The sequence below is a fragment of the Pinus tabuliformis genome, chromosome Q (assembly GCF_031772625.1).
Source record: "Pinus tabuliformis cultivar Carrire ecotype Pingquan chromosome Q, CPIR1, whole genome shotgun sequence".
Lineage (NCBI taxonomy): Eukaryota > Viridiplantae > Streptophyta > Pinopsida > Pinales > Pinaceae > Pinus > Pinus tabuliformis.
Genome location: NC_142296.1, coordinates 383,487,192 through 383,506,832, shown reverse-complemented (window position 1 = coordinate 383,506,832; position 19,641 = coordinate 383,487,192). Strand labels below are relative to the sequence as shown.

Sequence of the window (19,641 nt, the reverse complement as noted above, 5' to 3'; positions counted from 1 at the left end):
TTCATCAAATAGTTCGGCAAAGTCTTGGGTGGAGAAGCTGGACATTTATTTCCAGCTTAGCCAGATGTCGGAGATAGAGGCCATCAAGGTGGCAACATTGCATTTGGATGGTGAGGCCCAGGATTGGTGGTTTCATGGGATGGTTACACTCTGGCACTCTACCGTGATGATATATGCTGAGTTTACCAGGAGATTGATGGAGCGATTTGACCGGAGGGATCCAGAGGAGCATTTTGTTGAATTGACGAGGCTCAAACAGACAGGGAGCCCAGAGACCTACGTCGCAGATTTCTTGAGGGTCTCCGTGATGGTGCCAGACCTATCCACGGCATGGAGGGTTTATATGTATGTTGAGGGGTTAGCAGAGCCACTTCGGGGTCTAGTCCGATCCACTAGACCAGTCACACTCCAGGACGCTATTAGCAGGACCCGGGACTTACAGGATGTCTTACCCAGGACCCGGACACCTTACCCCCAGAGACAGACTTTCCAGTCTAAGGGGAAGGACGTGAGGATTCCACCTCCAAAGGGGAATCCAGGACGAGTACAGCTTGATGATGATGCCAGGAGGGAGCTGAAGAAGAAGCGGTTGTGCTTCACATGTCAGGAGCCGTGGGCACCGGGACATAGATGTGTTGCTGGCAAAGCACATTTTATTGAGGTCTTCTCTGAGAGCAGTGGAGAAGAGGATGACGAGGATGATGGGGAGGCAAGAGATAGCCATGCCATACAAGGACCTTTACCACCTCCACCACCAGTAGCAGGAGGTGCATCTTTTGCACCCACCGGAGGGGCCCTTGCAGCATTGCGAGGAGTTCCCAAGTATCTGATGCTACGCATACGAGGGACAGTACGTGGCCAGCGGGTATCAGTTTTGGTTGACAGTGGGGCGACCCACAACTTCATCGATGCACAAATGGTTGAGCGGAGAGGTATACAGACAGAGAGCTTCGATGGGTTTTTAGTCTTGGTCCCAGGTGATCAAACCATGACGTGTGCTCGTTATGTTCCAGAGCTTTCAATGACGATGGGCACCTACACTTTGACTGACCACTTTTTCGTGGTCGATATTCCGGACACCAACATGATATTGGGTGTTCAATGGCTTATTACTCTAGGGAAGGTCACGACAGATTGGAAGACCCTAGAGATGGAGTGGGATGATGAGAAGACAGGGAGGCATGAGAAAATACGGGGACAACACACATATCCACCTCAGACTGTCTCGGCTCACCGTATGGAGGCAGTCTTCTGAAAGGGGGACATAGAGTGGGCAGTGGAGCTGCGTGCATCAAAGGCAGGGTCTACAGGGCAGACGGTACATCCAGAGATACAGTCTATCCTTGATCGGTATGCCATAGTGTTTGGGGAGATTCCACCAGGGCAGCCACCGGATCAGGGGTTTGAGCACGCCATCAAGCTTGAGCAGGGCATACAGGCAGTGATCACCACCCACTATAGGCACCCCAAGGCTTATCGGGATGAGATTGAGAGGGCTATCCAGGAGTTGCTGGCTCTTGGGCACATTCGACCGAGCACGAGTCCTTTTGCTTCTTTTGTGGTGTTGGTGAAGAAGAAGGACGGTACGTTGAGGATGTGCATTGACTACAGGGCCCTGAACAAGAAGACCCTGAAGAACAGGTACCCCATACCCAGGATCGATGAGTTGATGGACGAGTTGAGAGGGGCACGTTTCTTCTCAAAGATTGATTTGAGATCTGGGTACCATCAGATTCGCGTGAGGGAGCAGGACATTCCCAAGACCACCTTCAGGTGTCACTATGGGTACTTTGAGTTCTTGGTGATTCCTTTTGGGCTGACCAACTCTCCAGCTACATTTCAGTCCTGCATGAATCACATCTTTCGTAGTCACTTGAGGAAGTTTGTGTTGGTATTCTTCGATGATATTCTCGTTTACAGCAGGACTTGGGAGGAGCATCTCCAGCACATTGAGATAGTATTGCGTATCTTACAGCAGCAACAATTCTATGCCAAACTCTCCAAGTGTGAGTTTGGGTTGACAGAGATGTTATATTTGGGACACATCATAGGGGTGGACGGAGTGAGGGTCCACGAGGAGAAGATCAGGGTCATCAGAGAATGGCCGGAACCGAGAAACGTGACAGAACTTCGAGGATTCATTGGCATTTCTACTTACTACCAGAAGTTTGTCAAAGGTTTCTCACAGCGTGCTGCACCCCTGACAGATTTGACGAGGAAGGGGGCATTTAGTTGGTCGGACACAGCGCAACGAGCCTTTGACAGGCTCAGTGAGGTTATGAGCAGCTGCCCAGTGCTTGCATTGCCAGATTTTACGCAACCATTTTTTTTGGAGTGTGATGCATCAGGAGAGGGGATCGGCGTAGTATTGATGCAGGGAGGTCACCCTATAGCCTTTGAGAGCCGGAAGCTCCTTCCGCACGAGAGGTTGTATTCTATATACGACAAGGAGATGCTGGCCATCATGCATGCATTGGCTAAGTACCAGCAGTATTTGGTGGGTAACAGGTTCAGGGTGAGGACTGATCACAACAGCCTCAAGTTCTTTTTGGAGAAAAAGCAGCTACAGGAGAGGCAGCAGAAGTGGATCAGTAAGATCCAAGCATATGACTTTGACATTGAGTATGTCAAGGGTAAGAACAACGTGGTAGCAGATGCCCTTTCACATAGACCAGCCACGTTGTCTCTTATGAGCTTGGATATAGACTGGAGGGCTCGACTCTTAGTAGAGTACTCCAAGGACAGGTTTGCATGTGAGGTTTTGGATGGGCAGGTGGCAGATGACAGGTACAGGGTGGTCGATGAGATCATCTATTACAGGGACCGGATCTTCTTGACTGAGGGGTCTCAACTCAAGAAGAAGATACTCCAGGCATCACATGATTCACCTTTGGCAGGACATCAGGGGTTTACCAAAACCTATAGGGCCATTAGAGAGAGGTTCTCATGGAAGGGCCTCAAGGAGGATGTAGTCCAGCACATCTGGGAGTGTGATGTTTGCCAGAGGAATAAGGGAGAGATGAGCCATCCCGCGGGTTTATTGCAGCCTCTTCCCATTCCGGAGGGGAAATGGGAGAGTATTTCGATGGACTTCATCACAGAATTGCCCATGGTACATGGCAAGGATTGTATCTTTGTCGTCGTTGATCGACTAACGAAGTACGCACATTTTTTTGCCATATCCGCACACTATACAACAGCACAGGTGGCCGAGCTGTTCTTTAGGGAGATCTTCAGGCTACATGGTCTTCCTAAGACCATCGTCAGTGATAGGGACAACCGTTTCATGGGCGGGTTTTGGCAGGAGCTTTTCCGGTTGGTGGGGACAGAGTTGACACCGAGTACCAGTTATCATCCACAGATGGATGGGCAGAAAAAGATAGTTAACAAGTGGTTGGAGGGCTACTTGCGTAACTGTGTCAGCGGACAACAGCGAGCATGGCTGAAGTGGCTGTATCTGGGGGAGTACTTTTACAATACTTCACATCACATGTCCATTGGTATGTCACCATTCTATGCCTTGTATGGGTATCATCCTTTATCTTTTGTTGATGTGATGTTTGGTGATAGCAGGGCTCCTAGAGCCAAGATTTGGATCCAAGAGAGTCAGGATATCCTCCGAGCTCTCAAGGATAACATGGCTACAACGCAGAATCAGCAAAAGCTGTTTGCCGACAGGGGTAGAGTGGAGAGACAGTTCGAGGTAGGGGACATGGTCTACCTATGATTACAACCATATCGATAGTTGTCACTGAAGCAGAAGGGGGCTGAGAAGCTCAAGCCCCGCTTTTATGGGCCATACAGGGTGATACGCAGGATTGGACAGGTTGCATATGAGTTGGAGCTGCCCCAAGGCAGCAAGATTCATAACATTTTTCATGTATCATGCCTGAAAAAGGCATTGGGGCAACAGGTGACAGTGACAGATGAGCTACCACCCATGGATGATGAGGGGCATTTGGTATTGCAGTCGGAGGCTATCATTGATACCAGGGAGAGGCAGCTGCAGAGCAGGATGGTTCGAGAATTCTTGGTGAGGTGGAAGAATTTGCCGGATGAGGATGCTACTTGGGAGAGTGAGAAGATCTTACAGCATCCATCACTTCAGTTGCTTGAGGACAAGCAACATTTTGCCGGGGGAGATTGTAATATTCCTAATTAGCCATGGCTAATTGGAATATTCGATTTTGTTCAATTTTTGCCTTCTATAGTTATTTGTAAATAAAAAAGTGAGGAAGGGGGACATAACTCACTTTTAGAATAAAAAGTCACTTCCTAGTAGCACAACGTTGTGACTTAAAGGGGAGCCAAGGGGGCCAAAGGGGGACGCAGAAATGGAGCCCACACAGACACATGGAGGAACTGCGCAGGAGGGAAAAAAACACGTGGCAAGAGGGGAATCACGCAGGAGGAGGTGAGCCTTGGGATTGAGAGAGGCAAGGGCTATAAAAGAGAGAGGAACCCCCTCATTTGGATCATTCAGTTATGAGCATTTGTGATAGTCATTTCGACTTAGAGCACGTTGGCTGTTTAGCTAGTCTGCAGCACTGTTTAGTGCATTGAGTGTCTTCGTTCAGAGATCTCACCCTTAGCCTCGGGGGACTTCGAGTGCCTGCTCGGGCAAGGTATTTCCATTGGCATTTCAGTAGTAGATTCATCAGCAGTTTTATCAGTGTTTTGGAGGATTGCGCAGCACTGAGAGAGGGATGCAGTTTAGGAGGATTGCGTAGCGCTGAGAGAGGGACGCAGTTCTTTCTGGCAGGACTTCTGGGTTGAGGGTTGCAGTAGGATTTGGGCTGAGAGATAGAGCGGGGGATCAGCCCTTGCATCTGGAGAGCTTCTGGTAGGGGTTTCAGGCATATTTCTGAAGGGTTCATTCAGTGGCAGCGCAAAACACTGAGAGACTGCGCAGAACCCCAAGGGGGTGATTTCCGGGGGTCAGCGATTTCAGAAACGCTTTCTGGGCTTTTCTGGGTTTCTTGAGTAGAGTCCGATTCCAAAGTTTCAGCCATTTCCGAGGAGGGGAGCAGCCCCAAATCCTCATTTGATTTCTAACAGTAGTAGCAGCACAACAGTTCTCCAGCAGCTGGGACGCAGTTCAGAGGGGCCATTCCTTTGCTATTCTGAGTGTATTTCTTCACTTGCTTTGTGCAAGTCAAGGTGCCATCTTCTTGATCACCTCCTGTACTCATTCTATTACTCAGTATAGTAAAATGGCTTAGTATTCTCTCTGCATTTCTTGAGTATCTGCTTTGGTTTTATTGTTATACGTTGCATCATTATTATTTGTATCTCTTTGAGCATTCTTGGCTATTATACCACTTGGGTGTTTCTCTTATACTCTTAGACAGAGTCTGGAAAGGGCCAGGTAGCCTCTGGATCTCGTCCTCTTTTCAGAGGCGACATATCTGGTAAATTCCCTCCCAATCCATCTCTGGTTGGGGTTTGCTTGAGTTTGGAATATATTCCTGATAAGGGATATTACATAGGTTTAATCATTTCCATCTTAGACTCTAGAGTTTGGATGGGATGGGAGTGAATACAACATTTGGTATGTGTTTTGTTTGTTTGTTTGTTGGTTTTTTTTTTTTAAATCTTCTGAATCTATATCTCTATAATGCTTATAAAATTGCATATTCCAGCACTAACAAAAGCTGGGAGCTTGTTATGTGAATTTTTTGAGGCATATCAAATGTTTCCTTCATATAGTTTCCAATACAATTCCTTTGGCCTTTTCTGTCCTGCTTCAGGTTGCAATGACTCTGTCTCTAAATAGAGAATGGAGAATTTGTTCTCCAGTTTCACCTTTCTTGATATGCAAATGTGTGTACCAATGTTGTATGTACTTCCTCTCCCTTATGAGTTGTGATTCACAATAATGTTTTGTCTCTATCAAAGTTTCAAGCACCATCTTTCCATTGTTGGGATGTATAGTGTATACTAGTGTCATAGCCAATTGAAGAAAGGTCCTTTGATTATTCTTTTCTGTCTTAAATTTGCATACACAATTAATTTACAGAGATTTTTTTCCACAAGTTTTCCTCTTTTTCAATGGCATGTATCCAGCTTTAGGTCAAAGCTTGCCATAGGGGTGAAATGAATTCTCTTGTGCCTTTGCTTGCATTTGCAGTTCATACTTGCTTTTGGGGTTTATTTTGTGAGCTTAGTTGTATAATGTTTTTGTACAAGATGAGGGCAGATTCTAAAGCCAAATTGGACTAAAATTTCAGGTTATGTGAATTTTGCAGCAGATTTTGAAGAGCCCTAAGACCATGAGGTACCCTACAGTGAATTTTAGCAAAGTATTGTAAATTCAATGGCCTTTTTCCAGTAGAAAACATAGTGTTTTATGGCAGTTTGGAAACCATGAGATAGCCATTTGTACCCCCAAAGCAGTGTGAGATGTGATAGCCCTACAGATCTGTGCAATTGGACCAGGTAGGGTTTCCTCAGGGTGACAATGCATGATAGTGAAAACCCTTAGATAATCAGACCATAGGGCCTGGATAGATGTTTTTTATTAGAGTAATGATAAAGAATGAGCCATTAACTGAACATCTAGGTGCCAGTGAAACTATGGACAAGACAAAAAATCGTATGTTATGATATGTGGTTGACTGCAATAAAGCTACCTCAGGCAGCGCACCTCAGACCTGTGTCTAGAAGCTCTTGTACCAATGCACTAGGGGGGAGTGCCATAAAAGGCTCTGAGGGGCTTATCCCATGCTGGAAAATCTAGTCTTTGCTGTCCAAATTGTAGTAGCTGAGACAACTATTATCTTGGTGTCCATTTGCTCTCACCTTGTAGCAGTCAGCTTAATTTGCACGCTGTGATGGGTATGCCTCTCAGAGAGGAAATTGATTGGGGACCATTCCATTTTGGTTCTCAGCATATGCAGTGAGAAATTGCCATATTGTGTCAGAACCAACCTTTGTCCTCCTATTGAACAACTGTATGTTGTTTCTAGTCATTGTACTCCCTTAGACCGAGGTGTGCAGTTGACAAACTGATACCTTGATTGAATAACTAGTTTCTGTAGCTTGTCATTGTATATATGAAAAAAATGCGAAATTCACTTAATCTCAAGAACCAACGAATTTAATCAGCCAGGTCAAATTTATATAAAATTTGTACAAGAATGGTTAAGCTTCATCTGTTTAGGAAAGAAAAAGGACAACACATGCATTATGTTGCATTTCTTATTTTAATTGCCAAATTTCTTTAGCAGGCCATTCAGTTAAGGTCCCTCAAACTTTCATAGTTTTCCCCTCTTTCAATATGTTATATACAACTTGATCAAATATGAAAATGCACAGAAAAATGGCACAATAACTTGTTTCATCTCTAAGAAACTATCTTTCTATATTACTCAAATCAAAATAGTATGTTTACGTTTAGAGAAGTTTGACAAAAACACTTTTGAAGGTCTTCTGTTTAAAAATAATCCCACAGAACCATCTTTATAGTGATAAGGTCCTCCTGTCTGGGTGAAAATTTTGAATGGGAAAATGTCTTAAGTTACTCTTAACTGCATTGTTACGACTATAATTGGAAGGAAATTATGGACATAATTTTTTTGGAGAAGTTTTCATTCTAGAATATAAACTCAAGAATATCCCTTATTGATATCACACTCCCTTTGTGATTGTCAGATCATCTTTGTAGGACTTATCTAGAGAATGTTGTCACTGGACTTCGATGCATGGTTAACAAGTTACAAGCATGTTGGTCAAGATTTTGTTTTGAAATCTCTTAAATGAGGTATTCTAAGTCATTCATTCATAATTGACATTGGTATCTTTTGGCTCAATGCAGGATGCTCCCATTAACATTATTGTAGGTTCTCATGTATGGGTGGAAGATTCTAAAGAGGCCTGGATCGATGGAGAAGTTCTAGAGATCAATGGATGGAAAGCTAAAATTCAAACCACTAATGGAAAAACAGTAAGACAATGTTACTATTTATGGACTTGTTTGTTTTGTCTTTTGTAACTGATGCAATGTATTTCCTTTACCGATTGGATTTGTGAAGCAAATTATGAAAGTCATGTTCCAACAATACACATTGCCAATGTCCTACACTTTTGCACCAATTAAAGATGCTGACTTTCTGAATTATCCTGTAACTAGTCCTCATTAGATGAATTACCTGGCCAAAAGACTGGGATGAGTCATCTATTTTGCAGTGCACAATGTTATATCTTGTCAACATTTGCTGTAGAAATTCATAATGAAATGAATTAATGAATATATGATTTGTCTCATTGAAATTCTATGAGTATCCTTGAAGGTATTTGCGTTTATTCTCACCTCTACTTTCCTTGGTTTTGGAAACATCTCATCTCACTCTCAAGCTTTTATGTGAGAGAGATTGCTGGTACCTTGCCAGCCCTAATTGGCCCATGAACAGAAAACATGTCACAAGCAGGATTTGACTTTGGGTGGGAAGGATAGAAACTTTTCCTCTTAACCATGCAAGCTAAACCTAATTGACATAATACTTGCATAATAGTTTATAACTAGTTTTTTAGCAGTTGATTACTATGAGAATTATATTGTTGTAAATAGAAAGGAATTATTTCATTAATTGCACTTTTTTGGGTTGCAAATGATAATTTTTTTGCTTCTTTAAATGCACACCCTAAAGATACTGAAGCACTGCCTGGGGGTGTGGATGGTATGACAAAACTAGCTTATTTGCATGAACCGAGAGTTCTACACAATTTGTCAACTAGATATGAACTTGATGAAATTTATGTGAGTGTTTTAGTTTCTTGAAAGTGACTACTCTATTGAGCATTGTGTTTGAAATTTTTGAGTGGTTTGCTCAAGCTTTGATTTTTTTCACAATAATTGGCTAAGTTATATTGATAAGAAAGTTCTGCAGAATTTGTCAACTAGATATGAACTTGATGAAATTTATGTGAGTGTTTTAGTTTCTTGAATGTGACTACTCTATTGAGCATCGTGTTTAAACTTTTTGAGTGGTTTGCTGAGGCTTTTATTTTTTTAACAATAATTGGGTAACTTATATTGATAAGAAAACTACAGCTACAGCTGCAGCAGATGTTACATCACTGTATTGTTAAAAAAAAATCTCAAACTAACTTCTCTACAGGCCATATGCAGTCCTACTACAAGCCCAAAACATGAATTGGCTTGATCCTTATAGAAATTTGCCTAGTGTTCCTTAATACTATAAACCCTAAAATATATCCCTAATTTTCTAACTATTCTGAAATACAAAAACTAACAAAGAGCATAAAAACTCGCAGTATCCTTCAGACATTTGGTTGCTGGTTCACTTTCTTGGTTCATAGTTGCCACCTCCTTGTCAAATTGGTTGATAGTCTCTTCTCCCTTGAACTCTCCCCTGGATGAGTAGGTTGTCATCCTTTGGTTAATGGACTAGTCATCTTTACACAGATTCAGAGTCAAATTCCAAAGGAGAACACACTCGGCTTCTACATCTGCTAATTGCTTCTTCAATTCCAGCAATGGCCCCATATATTCTAACAATTTTGAAATACATGAAAAACTAACAAAGAGAATAATGATTAGCAGCACCTTACATACCTGTGCTTGCTGGTTCAGTTTCCTGGTTCATAGTTTCAATCTCCTTGTCAAATTGGTTCACAGACTCTTATCCCTTGAACCTTCCTCTAGACGAGTAGGGTACTAGGTTGTCATCCTTTGGTTAGTGGACTGATCACCCTTATGCAGATTTAGAGTCAATTTTTGAAGGAGACTACACTTGGCTTCCAAACTACTAACTGCTTCTTCAATTTTAGCAAAAAAACCCCATAATTTCTGCTACTTGTAGTGATTTGACATCCCATTTCACGAACCTTAGAAAAAACTATAATATTGAAAATTGAGGACCTGTTGCAATGCACATGTTCCTCACAGCTTCTGAGAGCATGAAATATTTCTTGAAGCTCTCTAGCATCCATTTGATGCCTCGAATGACTGCATTTTTCAGTTGTGGAAATATGCTGCACCCTACTTGTTATAACTTTGCCACCGAGCACACAGATGCTGCCAAAGTTGGAGATTCACAGGTTGGTCTGTCTCTCAAATTCTGCTGACAGTACAGGCCTGGAAATGATGGTGGTTCTGCAAACTACAATTTTTTCAGGAGGCTGGTTCCCCTGGGAGATCCCTAGCACCACAGAACACTTGAAACAGTAAACAGCAAAAACACTGGTTACATTGCTGAGAGACTTGGTGGTCCACCTGAGCCTGCCTAACATAGATACCATTATCCCACAATGAACCAGAGAAACCAGTGCTATCAGAAGATAAATGAGCACGACTAATGCTTGGAGCATGCCATTGACAGACTTCCATCCCTTCACATTGCAAATTGTATGTGAGATGAGGTCTGGAGTGTGTGCCATGAGACCTAAGCTTGCCTTGTTACTTGTCATGTGACAATTTAAGGCTCAGAGGCATGTCATGGTACCGATCAATAAATTAGGGGATGGTTTGTTGTCATGTGCCATTAACTACTAATTCCCCACCTTTTAAACTTGAACCATAATTTACCCACCAATCTGCTGCTTGGTTGAGTTCACACAAGACATGGTAAAAATTGATGGAGGAGGAGCTCACTTCATGCGTACTACAAACCAGAATTGAAGCTAGGTGATGATATTTTGGCTTTGAATTGTGCACCATATATTTTAAAATTGTTTTGGAATCTAATCCCTTCAAACCAATTTGAGCCCTTGCCACAAAGATTATGCTTCTGCCCTATTGTTGGGAACAGTATCGGGACCCCAGGCATAATAGATTTCATTTGTTCCTCCAGGATCCATGATGATTCCTCCCACACCTGCCACCCCAGCTTAATATTTGATTTATTATTATTTGATATGAGAAGAATTGCATTCAGTTTGAATTTCTTTTTAAATAAAATGAAGAGTTATTTAAGTTATTATAGCAACAACGAACTTAAGGTGTTCTCTGGTATTTTACAGACATATACTGGGAGCATACTGATTTCCATCAATCCTTTTAAAAGACTTCCTCATTTGTATGATAGCCAAATGATGGAACAATACAAGTGCACTACATTTGGAGAGCTAAGCCCTCATGTTTTTGCTGTTGCAGATGCTGCATATAGGTATGCTACTGTGATTTTCCTTGATCAAGGGATGTTTAACCTAGAGTCAAGCTTATTAAGGTAGAAAATTGAGAATTTTATGAAAACAGGGTGATGGTCAATGATGGAATAAGTCAGGCCATTTTAGTCAATGGAGAAAGTGGAGCAGATAAAACAGAATCTACCAAAATGCTTATGCGCTATCTTGCTTACATGGGGGGTCGAGGAGCAAATGAGGGAAGATCAGTGGAACAACAAGTGCTAGAAGTAAGAAACAAAATTTATGTTTCTGAATGGAGGCCACAGAATTATTGACAGTGCACCATTTATAAAAGCTCTTAGGATATTAGGTTTTTTGTGGTATGTTTCTAAATGATAATTCTGTTGCCATATATCTAACTTCCCCCTTTTGTGGCTTGCAGTCAAATCCTGTTCTTGAAGCCTTTGGAAATGCAAAAACTATCAGAAATAACAATTCGAGTGAAGGGTTTTTTATATTTTAATATATGCTATTATGTGACTTATCCAAGGTAGTCATGGGAAGTACGAATTGTCATTTAAATTAGCCATCAAATATAATTTTTTAATGTTTTAAAACACTAGTTTGATTAAAGTCCTTATCATCTGCAGTCACTTTGGTAAATTTGTTGAGCTTCAATTTGACAAGAATGGGAGAATCTCAGGAGCTGCTACCTACTGGAAAGGAGCCGTGTTTGTCAGGTTTCTGATCCTGAGAGGAATTATCATTGTTTTTATATGCTCTGTGCTGCACCACCAGAGGTATGCATATGCATGCATTTAATCTTCACGTCTATGGATTAATTGAATGGACCATGCATTGTTTGATTTTCACATCAGGTTTTGTTTCTATTTATGATTGATTTCAAAGGGTAGTATGCTAACAATCAGACTTATGATTCTTTTCTTGGTCCCTCCAGGATATTGAGAAATACAAGTTGGGGGATCCAAGAACATTTCATTATCTCAACCAGACCAATTGTTATGAATTGGATGGTGTGAATGATGCTGAAGAGTATCTTGTAACAAGAAGGGCCATGGATGTGGTGGGAATCAGTCCTGAAGAGCAAGTATGTCTAGTTTGAACAGCTACATGTTAGGAAATATTTTTCACATGTCATGAAAAATATAGTCTTGTCTATTTTGCTGAGTCATTGCATTTTTTTAGGAGGCGATATTTTGAGTTGTGGCATCTATTCTCCATCTAGGTAATGTGGATTTTTCCAAGGGGAATGATACAGACTCGTCTAGACCTAAAGATGAGAAAGCTATGTTTCATCTGAAAATGGCAGCTGAACTTTTCATGTATGCTTTTTTCCCAAGACTATGAATTATGTATTATTTGCTTCAGATTTCTGATATACCTTAAACATGTTAAGCTGTAACTGATTAACTACAATGAATTAATATTTTTTCGTATCCTAGGTGTGATGCTAAAGGCCTTGAAGACTCTCTTTGTAAACATGTCATTGTGACACGTGATGAAAGCATTACAAAATCACTAGATCCAGTTGCCACAGCTACCAATATATTCACGATTATTTGACTGGTATGGGTTGTCATACTTGATCTATCCTGCTTATCTAGAATCAGATATCCTACATTAGTTTATAAGTGAACTAGGAAAATCACAACATAAAATACAATACTTAATCAAGCACACATGCTTATGAATATGACACAATTATTTGATTTAGCAACTTGGACCCCATTAAAACTTTTTTTTGGTAAATAAAAGAAAAGATTTATCTTATTGAGAATTTACAAAGGAGCACATCACATCATTGTAGAGACTAGACAATCTTTCATCTAGTTTAGTGTTCCTATACCATAGTCTATATATACAACATTTGCCAAAAAATTAGCAAATTGCTCGTCTATTGCTTGTAATTTGTAAATACTACAAAAAGAAAGGTTGTTACTTGTAAATAAGGGTGGTTGTTCATGACCATCATAATGAACCATGAATGCATGAGTATAGCAAGATTCTTAGATATGCATTGCAATAACACACAAGGAGGTTGCTCTCTTTATTCCTCTCCAAAGACCCAAATATGTTGTAATAAGTTCCCTTGCTTGAGAGATAGTGAGTGAATGATTAACTGAGTGATGGGGGTATAACCCATCACTTTATATGGATTTGAGATTTGGGGCCCCAACGATGGTTGTAGATAGTGGTCTTGCATCTAGAGGGTCTAGGCTTGTGCTTGAACACCTTATTTGGTGCAAACATATTCATAAAGATTTATCAATTGATTTTTCATCATCATATAGATCAATTTATATGTCATTTTATATACATGCACATAATCAATCTTCGTAAAACATGTTTGATCTTTGTGTGCCTTAGACCATTAAATGCCACAAATCATAGTGAGATGTGCTTGAGTGTGGGTTGAGAAATTGCATTGTGGAAGAACTAATATGCATCTACAATATATATTAAAAGAAGAAAGGTGCATTGTTAAAATTGGCAACTAGGGCCAAACTCCATGTGGGTCATCTTATTAATGGAAGCTGATATTTTTCTTGGATCCCTCTCATCGAGAGGTGTAGGATTGATCTAAAGATCATCCGATTCGGATAAGTATTCATGGAGATATGAATTTATTTGTGTTATGGGACAATTCGTCAAGGTCGGCCAACAACCAAATAAACCCCACTTGTGCTCAACGTTTTAGTATAAATAGAGGTGCCTTGAAAGTCATTTGTACACACATCCTCTTGGTGATCTCTTCCTCTCCACTTGTCTTTGGGTTTTGGTGGGAGGAGAGATCTAAAGAGGATACGCTACCCTAGAGGATGCCCTAGATCCTAACGCTATCATGGAGGAGATTTTAATGCAGTAAAGGAAGCCTACATAACACAACAAGGAGAGATCTAATTGTTGGTCTAAAAGAGAAGCCCTACGCTGCCCTATACACAGCCCTATGGAGAAGCCCTAACGCTGCCCTATGGAGAAGCCCTAACACTACCCTATGGAGAAGCCCTAACATAACCTATGAAGAGGTATACGCAGTCAAGAAGGGCAGCAATGTAAGCCCTCAACGCAGCCTAGAAAAGGGTCTCTACCCTAAATGGATGCCCTAGAACCTTAACGCAGTCTATGGATTGCCCTAACCGCAGCAAGAGAGGGAGGCTCTAAGACAGCGTGGAGGAGGCCTGAGTTCCTCAATGGAGGCCGAGTTAATTGCTGGAGCAGTAGCTTGTTTTTGGGACAACAATGATATAGTGCTGCAATATTCAAGGGGCAGCTGTAAGATGTTGGGACAACAATGATATAGTGCTGCAATATTCAAGGGACAACTGTAAGATGATGGGACAACAATGATATAGTGTTGCAATATTCAAGGGACAACTGCAAGATGATGGGACAACAATGATATAATGCTGCAATGATCAAAGGGATAGTTGCAAGATGATGGGACAACAATGATATAATGCTGCAATGATCAAAGGGACAACTGTAAGATGTTGGGACAACCATATGATGAGACAAAACAATAATGGGACAACAGTATGGTACTTGGTGCAACAAGTACACGAAGCAAGCAATAGTACAACAAGCATGCAAGGTACAACAAGCAAGCACATAGGACAGTATGGCAACATGGTGCAGCAATGGCACATGATGCAGTACAGTGATGGGTACAGTCATGATTGATGAAGCATGATGAGATGTAGCATAGTGATGATGGGTGCAGCATGGTGAGGTGCAGCATGATGATGAGATGCAGCACAATGATAGGTGAAGGAGTCACCTTGGAGAATCAATTGAAGCAACATGTCTTCAACTGATTTCATGAATCATCTTCTTAGAGATGATCTATGCTCTTATCTAGATAAGTCAAAGTGTTGACTTCTGTTGTAAATGTATTATCTATCTCTCTCTCTCTCTTTGCAAAACTATTGAAGATCATATAAGAAGAATTGATGAAGGGTTTCCCCACATTGGGGTTTGTCCCTGGCTAACGCCACATCTTGTGTCCTCTTGCCTTGGCTTGTCTTTTGCAATTTATATTTATGTTCTATCTGCAGTTTACTTTAATTCTAATGTGATTGCTAATCTGGAAAAGATATTGAGCTAACTGTGAAAATTGAAATAAATTGCTCTAGCATAGAACATACCTAAACTTAACATGGTATCAGCGCTGAGGTGAAGACAAAGCCCAAGCAGTAGTGAAAGAGCAATCACCGAAGACAGTTGGGAAAGGACAAAAGGATCAATAGATTTCTCATCCCTCTTCTAATTCACCAAGGGTGAAGTCGAAGCAGACAATATTATCAGAATGGCGCAACGGAAGTTTCTGATGGCCTACCTAAAGATCACTTCAAAGGGAAGTCTGGATCTAAGGAAAGGTAGATGCCTTGGTTGTAATAAGTTCAGCCATTATGCGAAGGAGTGTCCGAGATAGGGACACATCACTTGATGATGATAACAATCATTCTAGGGACATCTTCAATGATTAGGGGAATGACAGGTAATGTAGGTCATCAAGGAAACGACTGACTCTTCAGAGAAAGCAAGGAACCCTAAGCATGAAGAATCAAATGTTGTTTCTGATAAGATAAAGAAGCATTATCTTGTATTGGCCCTCTCCTTCAAATTCTTTGGGAATCTGGCTTATTGATTGTAGTGCTTCAAGGCACCTCATCGGATAGAAGGGTGCTCTCTCGCATCTGGTAGAGATGGAAACAACCGTGGAATTATACTTGGAGTTGATGCCACCTATCCCGGAAAGGGTGTAGGAAATGTTACTCCTCAATTGAAGGAGGGTAACTTGATTCATTTACAAAATCTCTTTTATGTACTTGATTGCAAGAAGACCCCGGTGTCCATTTCGGCAATGTAAGTCAAAGGTTTCAGTGTGGCATTCATCGATGGAAAGGTACGTGTTTGAAAATAGAATTTTCAAAGATTCTTTTACTCATGGGTTCAGGATTGGTAATTTGTATCAAGTTGCAGGATGGTCCATTGAGGACCATGTCAATTGACATATCTCATCTATAACACCGGAGGTCTACTTATCGGGCCCTACCCGATGCGAGTCAGATGGTGACAAGGATGCTTGAATTCAAGAAGAGCATGAAGGTACATGTCTGAGATGTACTGAAGGAAAATCCTAAAAGGGGACCATTCCCCTCATGTAGCAGGTCCACAGGTTTGGAACAACCCGAGGAGTTTGAGATTCATGATCGGGAATCTCATGTATAAAGGTGGAAGAAAGCCCTCTATGGCTTGAAGCAAATCACCCCGGGTTTGATATGAGAGGATTGATCGCTGTCAGATGAAGTTGATATTCACTACGAGTGAAGCCGATCCAAACCATTGTTTGAAGGTTGTGGATGATAGACCTCTCATACCGACACCTTCTAAGAACGATCTATTTCTGATAGGTGCAGACCCTCTCACTTGCAAAAGTAAGAGGGAGTTGGATTCCGGATGTGGAATGGTAAACTGCAAGCCCGTTGTTGATTTGGGGTAGCATCGGATGTTCTCTAGCCACGAAATTTGGTGGAGAGGTTGAGGCACATGAGATCTCCAATACCCCGAAAGGGTTTGGGCAGATTCTAAATAGTTCAGGAGATATTAATATAATTAATATTTTGAATGGAGTCCCTAAGTCTAAACTTAGGGAAAATAAAATATTAATGTGTATTAATATGAAACTGTGTTAGAATGGTCCAAAAGACATGGATCAAGCCAAATCTAATCTTAGCCGTTGATTAGGGACTTAATCTCGGCCGTTGATATGTCAACGAGAAAAGTATAAGAGGAGGCTTGAGGGTCACTTGGAGAGCACACCAGAGTGATCAATCATTCTATTCTCTAGAGCGGGGTTTGCTAAGAGAGATAGAATCAGTGATCAGAGTTGTAGCTAAGGGGCATTGAGTACAGAGAGACAGAGAGGCAGAGATAGTGTCGGGAGAGCAGCGCAGTAGCCAGAGAGGGACGCAAAGCCATCCAGGGCTCAGGCAGGGCCACGCAGAGGCAGTCGAGAGTTGCGCAGAGCTTCAGAGAGGCGAGTGTTGCTAACGCAGAGGGCCAGAAGGCTAATGCAAGGCCTCCTAAGGCTGACGCAGACCCATTTAGGGTGACGTAGGGCCAGCGTCGGGAAGAGAGGGGCTAACGCAGTCTAGAAGGGCAAACGCTGGGGTTTCTGGGGCAGCTTGGAGTAGAGGAGCTGCCGAAAGGATTATCTGGGGTTTCAGCCGGGAAATTTGTCTCAAACTGAGAGGTATTACTACCAAGGAAATTCTTTGTTGGGTAGGCCAGATTTGGCACCCAGATTGTACTCTGATATTGCTTAATAAGAAAACCCTCAGATAGTTGCATTGATTTTCCCACATTGGGTTTTTCTGGGGACATTGGTCCCAAAATAATGGTGTCATTTGGTGTGATTGTTTCTGTTTCCTTCAGTTGTTGATCTGTAATATGTTGAGCATGCACTAGTGTTGGGTCCCTATAATACTAGTGATTACCCCATTACTATTGTAGTTATACCCCTTATTTATATTGTTGTGCCCCTATTACCCCCATATTGTTATTTTTGTGCCCCATAGAATCCCTCTATTGTTATTTTTGTGGCTTTATATTATTATTGTTAGGTCGGCTGGATTATATTGTGACTCCTTAGACTCCTATATATAGAAAGGAGGTTTTGTCATTTGAATCATCCAAGAATTGTTCATTTATGTAATGTAAAGGAGGTTGCCCCCTCGAAGAGGCTAAATTCTAAGGCGTTGATCTATCTTTTCTATCTTTTCTTGAGCTGGTTTCATAACATTTGGTATCAGAGCTTTGGATTCTAGGGTTTCGCTGCTCCAAACAGGTCATCGTGGAATTTTCGCTATAACTTTTTTTCTGTGACGTTTCAGAAGTCGCAAAAAAAACCCATTTGAGAAGAAATCGCGCTGAACCTTGGGTCCGAATTTCAGAGCTTTTCGCGCGATATTTTCGGAGATATGATCTGAGGAAGTTGGTCTTTTTGCAGACTCCTGAATTACATTCAAAACAGGTGACCTGGGGAAAATTGTCATAACTTTCTCTTTGAGGATCGGATTGAAATTTCATAAGAAGGTACAGAAAGAGGACGGACTGTAGTTTCTTATATGCATTTTTCAGATCCATAGGTCGAAACAATGACTGGTGGCACGTCGTACAAGTTTGCTCTACTGAACTAGTCTATAAGCAAGTCACTGTGGGAGATTTCGCATAACTCTTCCTTGGAGAAACCAATTTGGGTCAGACTTGTGGCATTGGAAAGAGGACTCAGAAGGCTACTACAGGTCAAAATTTCAGAACTGAATGATCCAAAATTACAGAGATACATCAGATTCAATATCAGGCTTCTACAAAGTGAAAAAAGGTGTGTAGTTTTTTTTTTAAATTTTTGCATAAGCTTGGTTTGAAGGAATTCAAAGGGCATAGTAAAGCATTATTATCGGTAACTGATGCCCCGAGGAAAGAAAATGCAAACACCTAGTAAGGAACCTGAAAGCTCTAGCATGACTCATGAAGAAGAGGAAGAAATGCTACATGATATATCAAAATTACAAGAACAAGTGCAACAAATGTCACGCTCACAAAAGCTAACAGAAGCTAAGATAAATGGCGTGGAATCTAAGATAAAGGGCATGGAAGCTAAGATGGATGATTCGAACACAGATTTGAAGAGAGACATGGCAGATTTGAAGACAAATTTGAAGACAGACATGGACGAATTGAAGATAAATATGAATAAGTTGCTACAAGAAATGGGCACTAAGGATGAAAGAGTACTAAAGGAAACTCATGATGAGAATAAAAGAAATGTTAATCATGATTCCATAGATGCTAATGTTGGATCGAAGACTCACCATATTCCAAAAATCGATATGAGGAAGTTTGATGGCAAGGATCCTGCCACATGGATATTACAGATGGAGCAATTCTTCGATCTCAATAATGTGCAAAACACACAAAAGGTACGTATGGCAACTGTATATTTGGAACCAAATCAGTTTGTATGGTATCAATGGCTTTGCTCTCGTAAAAAATTTATCACTTGGGCAATTTTTACGGAAGAATTGATAGCACATTATGAGGATACAAAAAGCAACACTTTTTTTAGCCAATTGATAAGTCTCAAACAAAAGGGTTCAGTAATGGAGCACATTGAGGAGTTCCAAAAATTGAACATAAGGGTAAAAGATATTCCAGAGGAGCATAGGATTGATGTGTTCATAGGGTCTTTAAAGGATAATATCCAACATGATGTTCGCCTTTGGGAACCTGATTCATTAGAGAAGGCATTCAGGTTAGCAAGAAAAATGGAAAGCAAAATTATGGCAACCAGGAAGCATACCACTCACAACTATAAAGATGGAAGTGTTGTTGCCCCTAGTCTTCCACAACCTATAAGGTTGACACCACAACAATTGGAAGAAAAAAGAGCAAAAGGGCTTTGTTACAGTTGTGATAGCAAATACACTAAAGGTCATAAGTGTGCTGAGAAGAAATTATTCTACATAG

The 19,641-nt window shown here is 41.3% G+C and overlaps 1 protein-coding gene across 1 annotated transcript in view; it reads left to right on the top strand.

Annotated features, from left to right (window-relative positions):
- LOC149219791 (myosin-17-like) overlaps window positions 1–12,211 on the top strand; it is a 30,816-nt gene extending 18,605 nt beyond the window's left edge. Inside the window, exons 2-7 of the mRNA XM_089386915.1 lie at window positions 9,984–10,062; window positions 10,984–11,129; window positions 11,219–11,375; window positions 11,531–11,595; window positions 11,792–11,888; window positions 12,047–12,211. Of these exons, the coding sequence (XP_089243041.1) occupies window positions 9,984–10,062; window positions 10,984–11,129; window positions 11,219–11,375; window positions 11,531–11,595; window positions 11,792–11,888; window positions 12,047–12,211 (709 nt within the window). The remainder of the gene's footprint in view (window positions 1–9,983; window positions 10,063–10,983; window positions 11,130–11,218; window positions 11,376–11,530; window positions 11,596–11,791; window positions 11,889–12,046) is intronic.
- The last annotated feature ends 7,430 nt before the right edge of the window (window positions 12,212–19,641 follow it).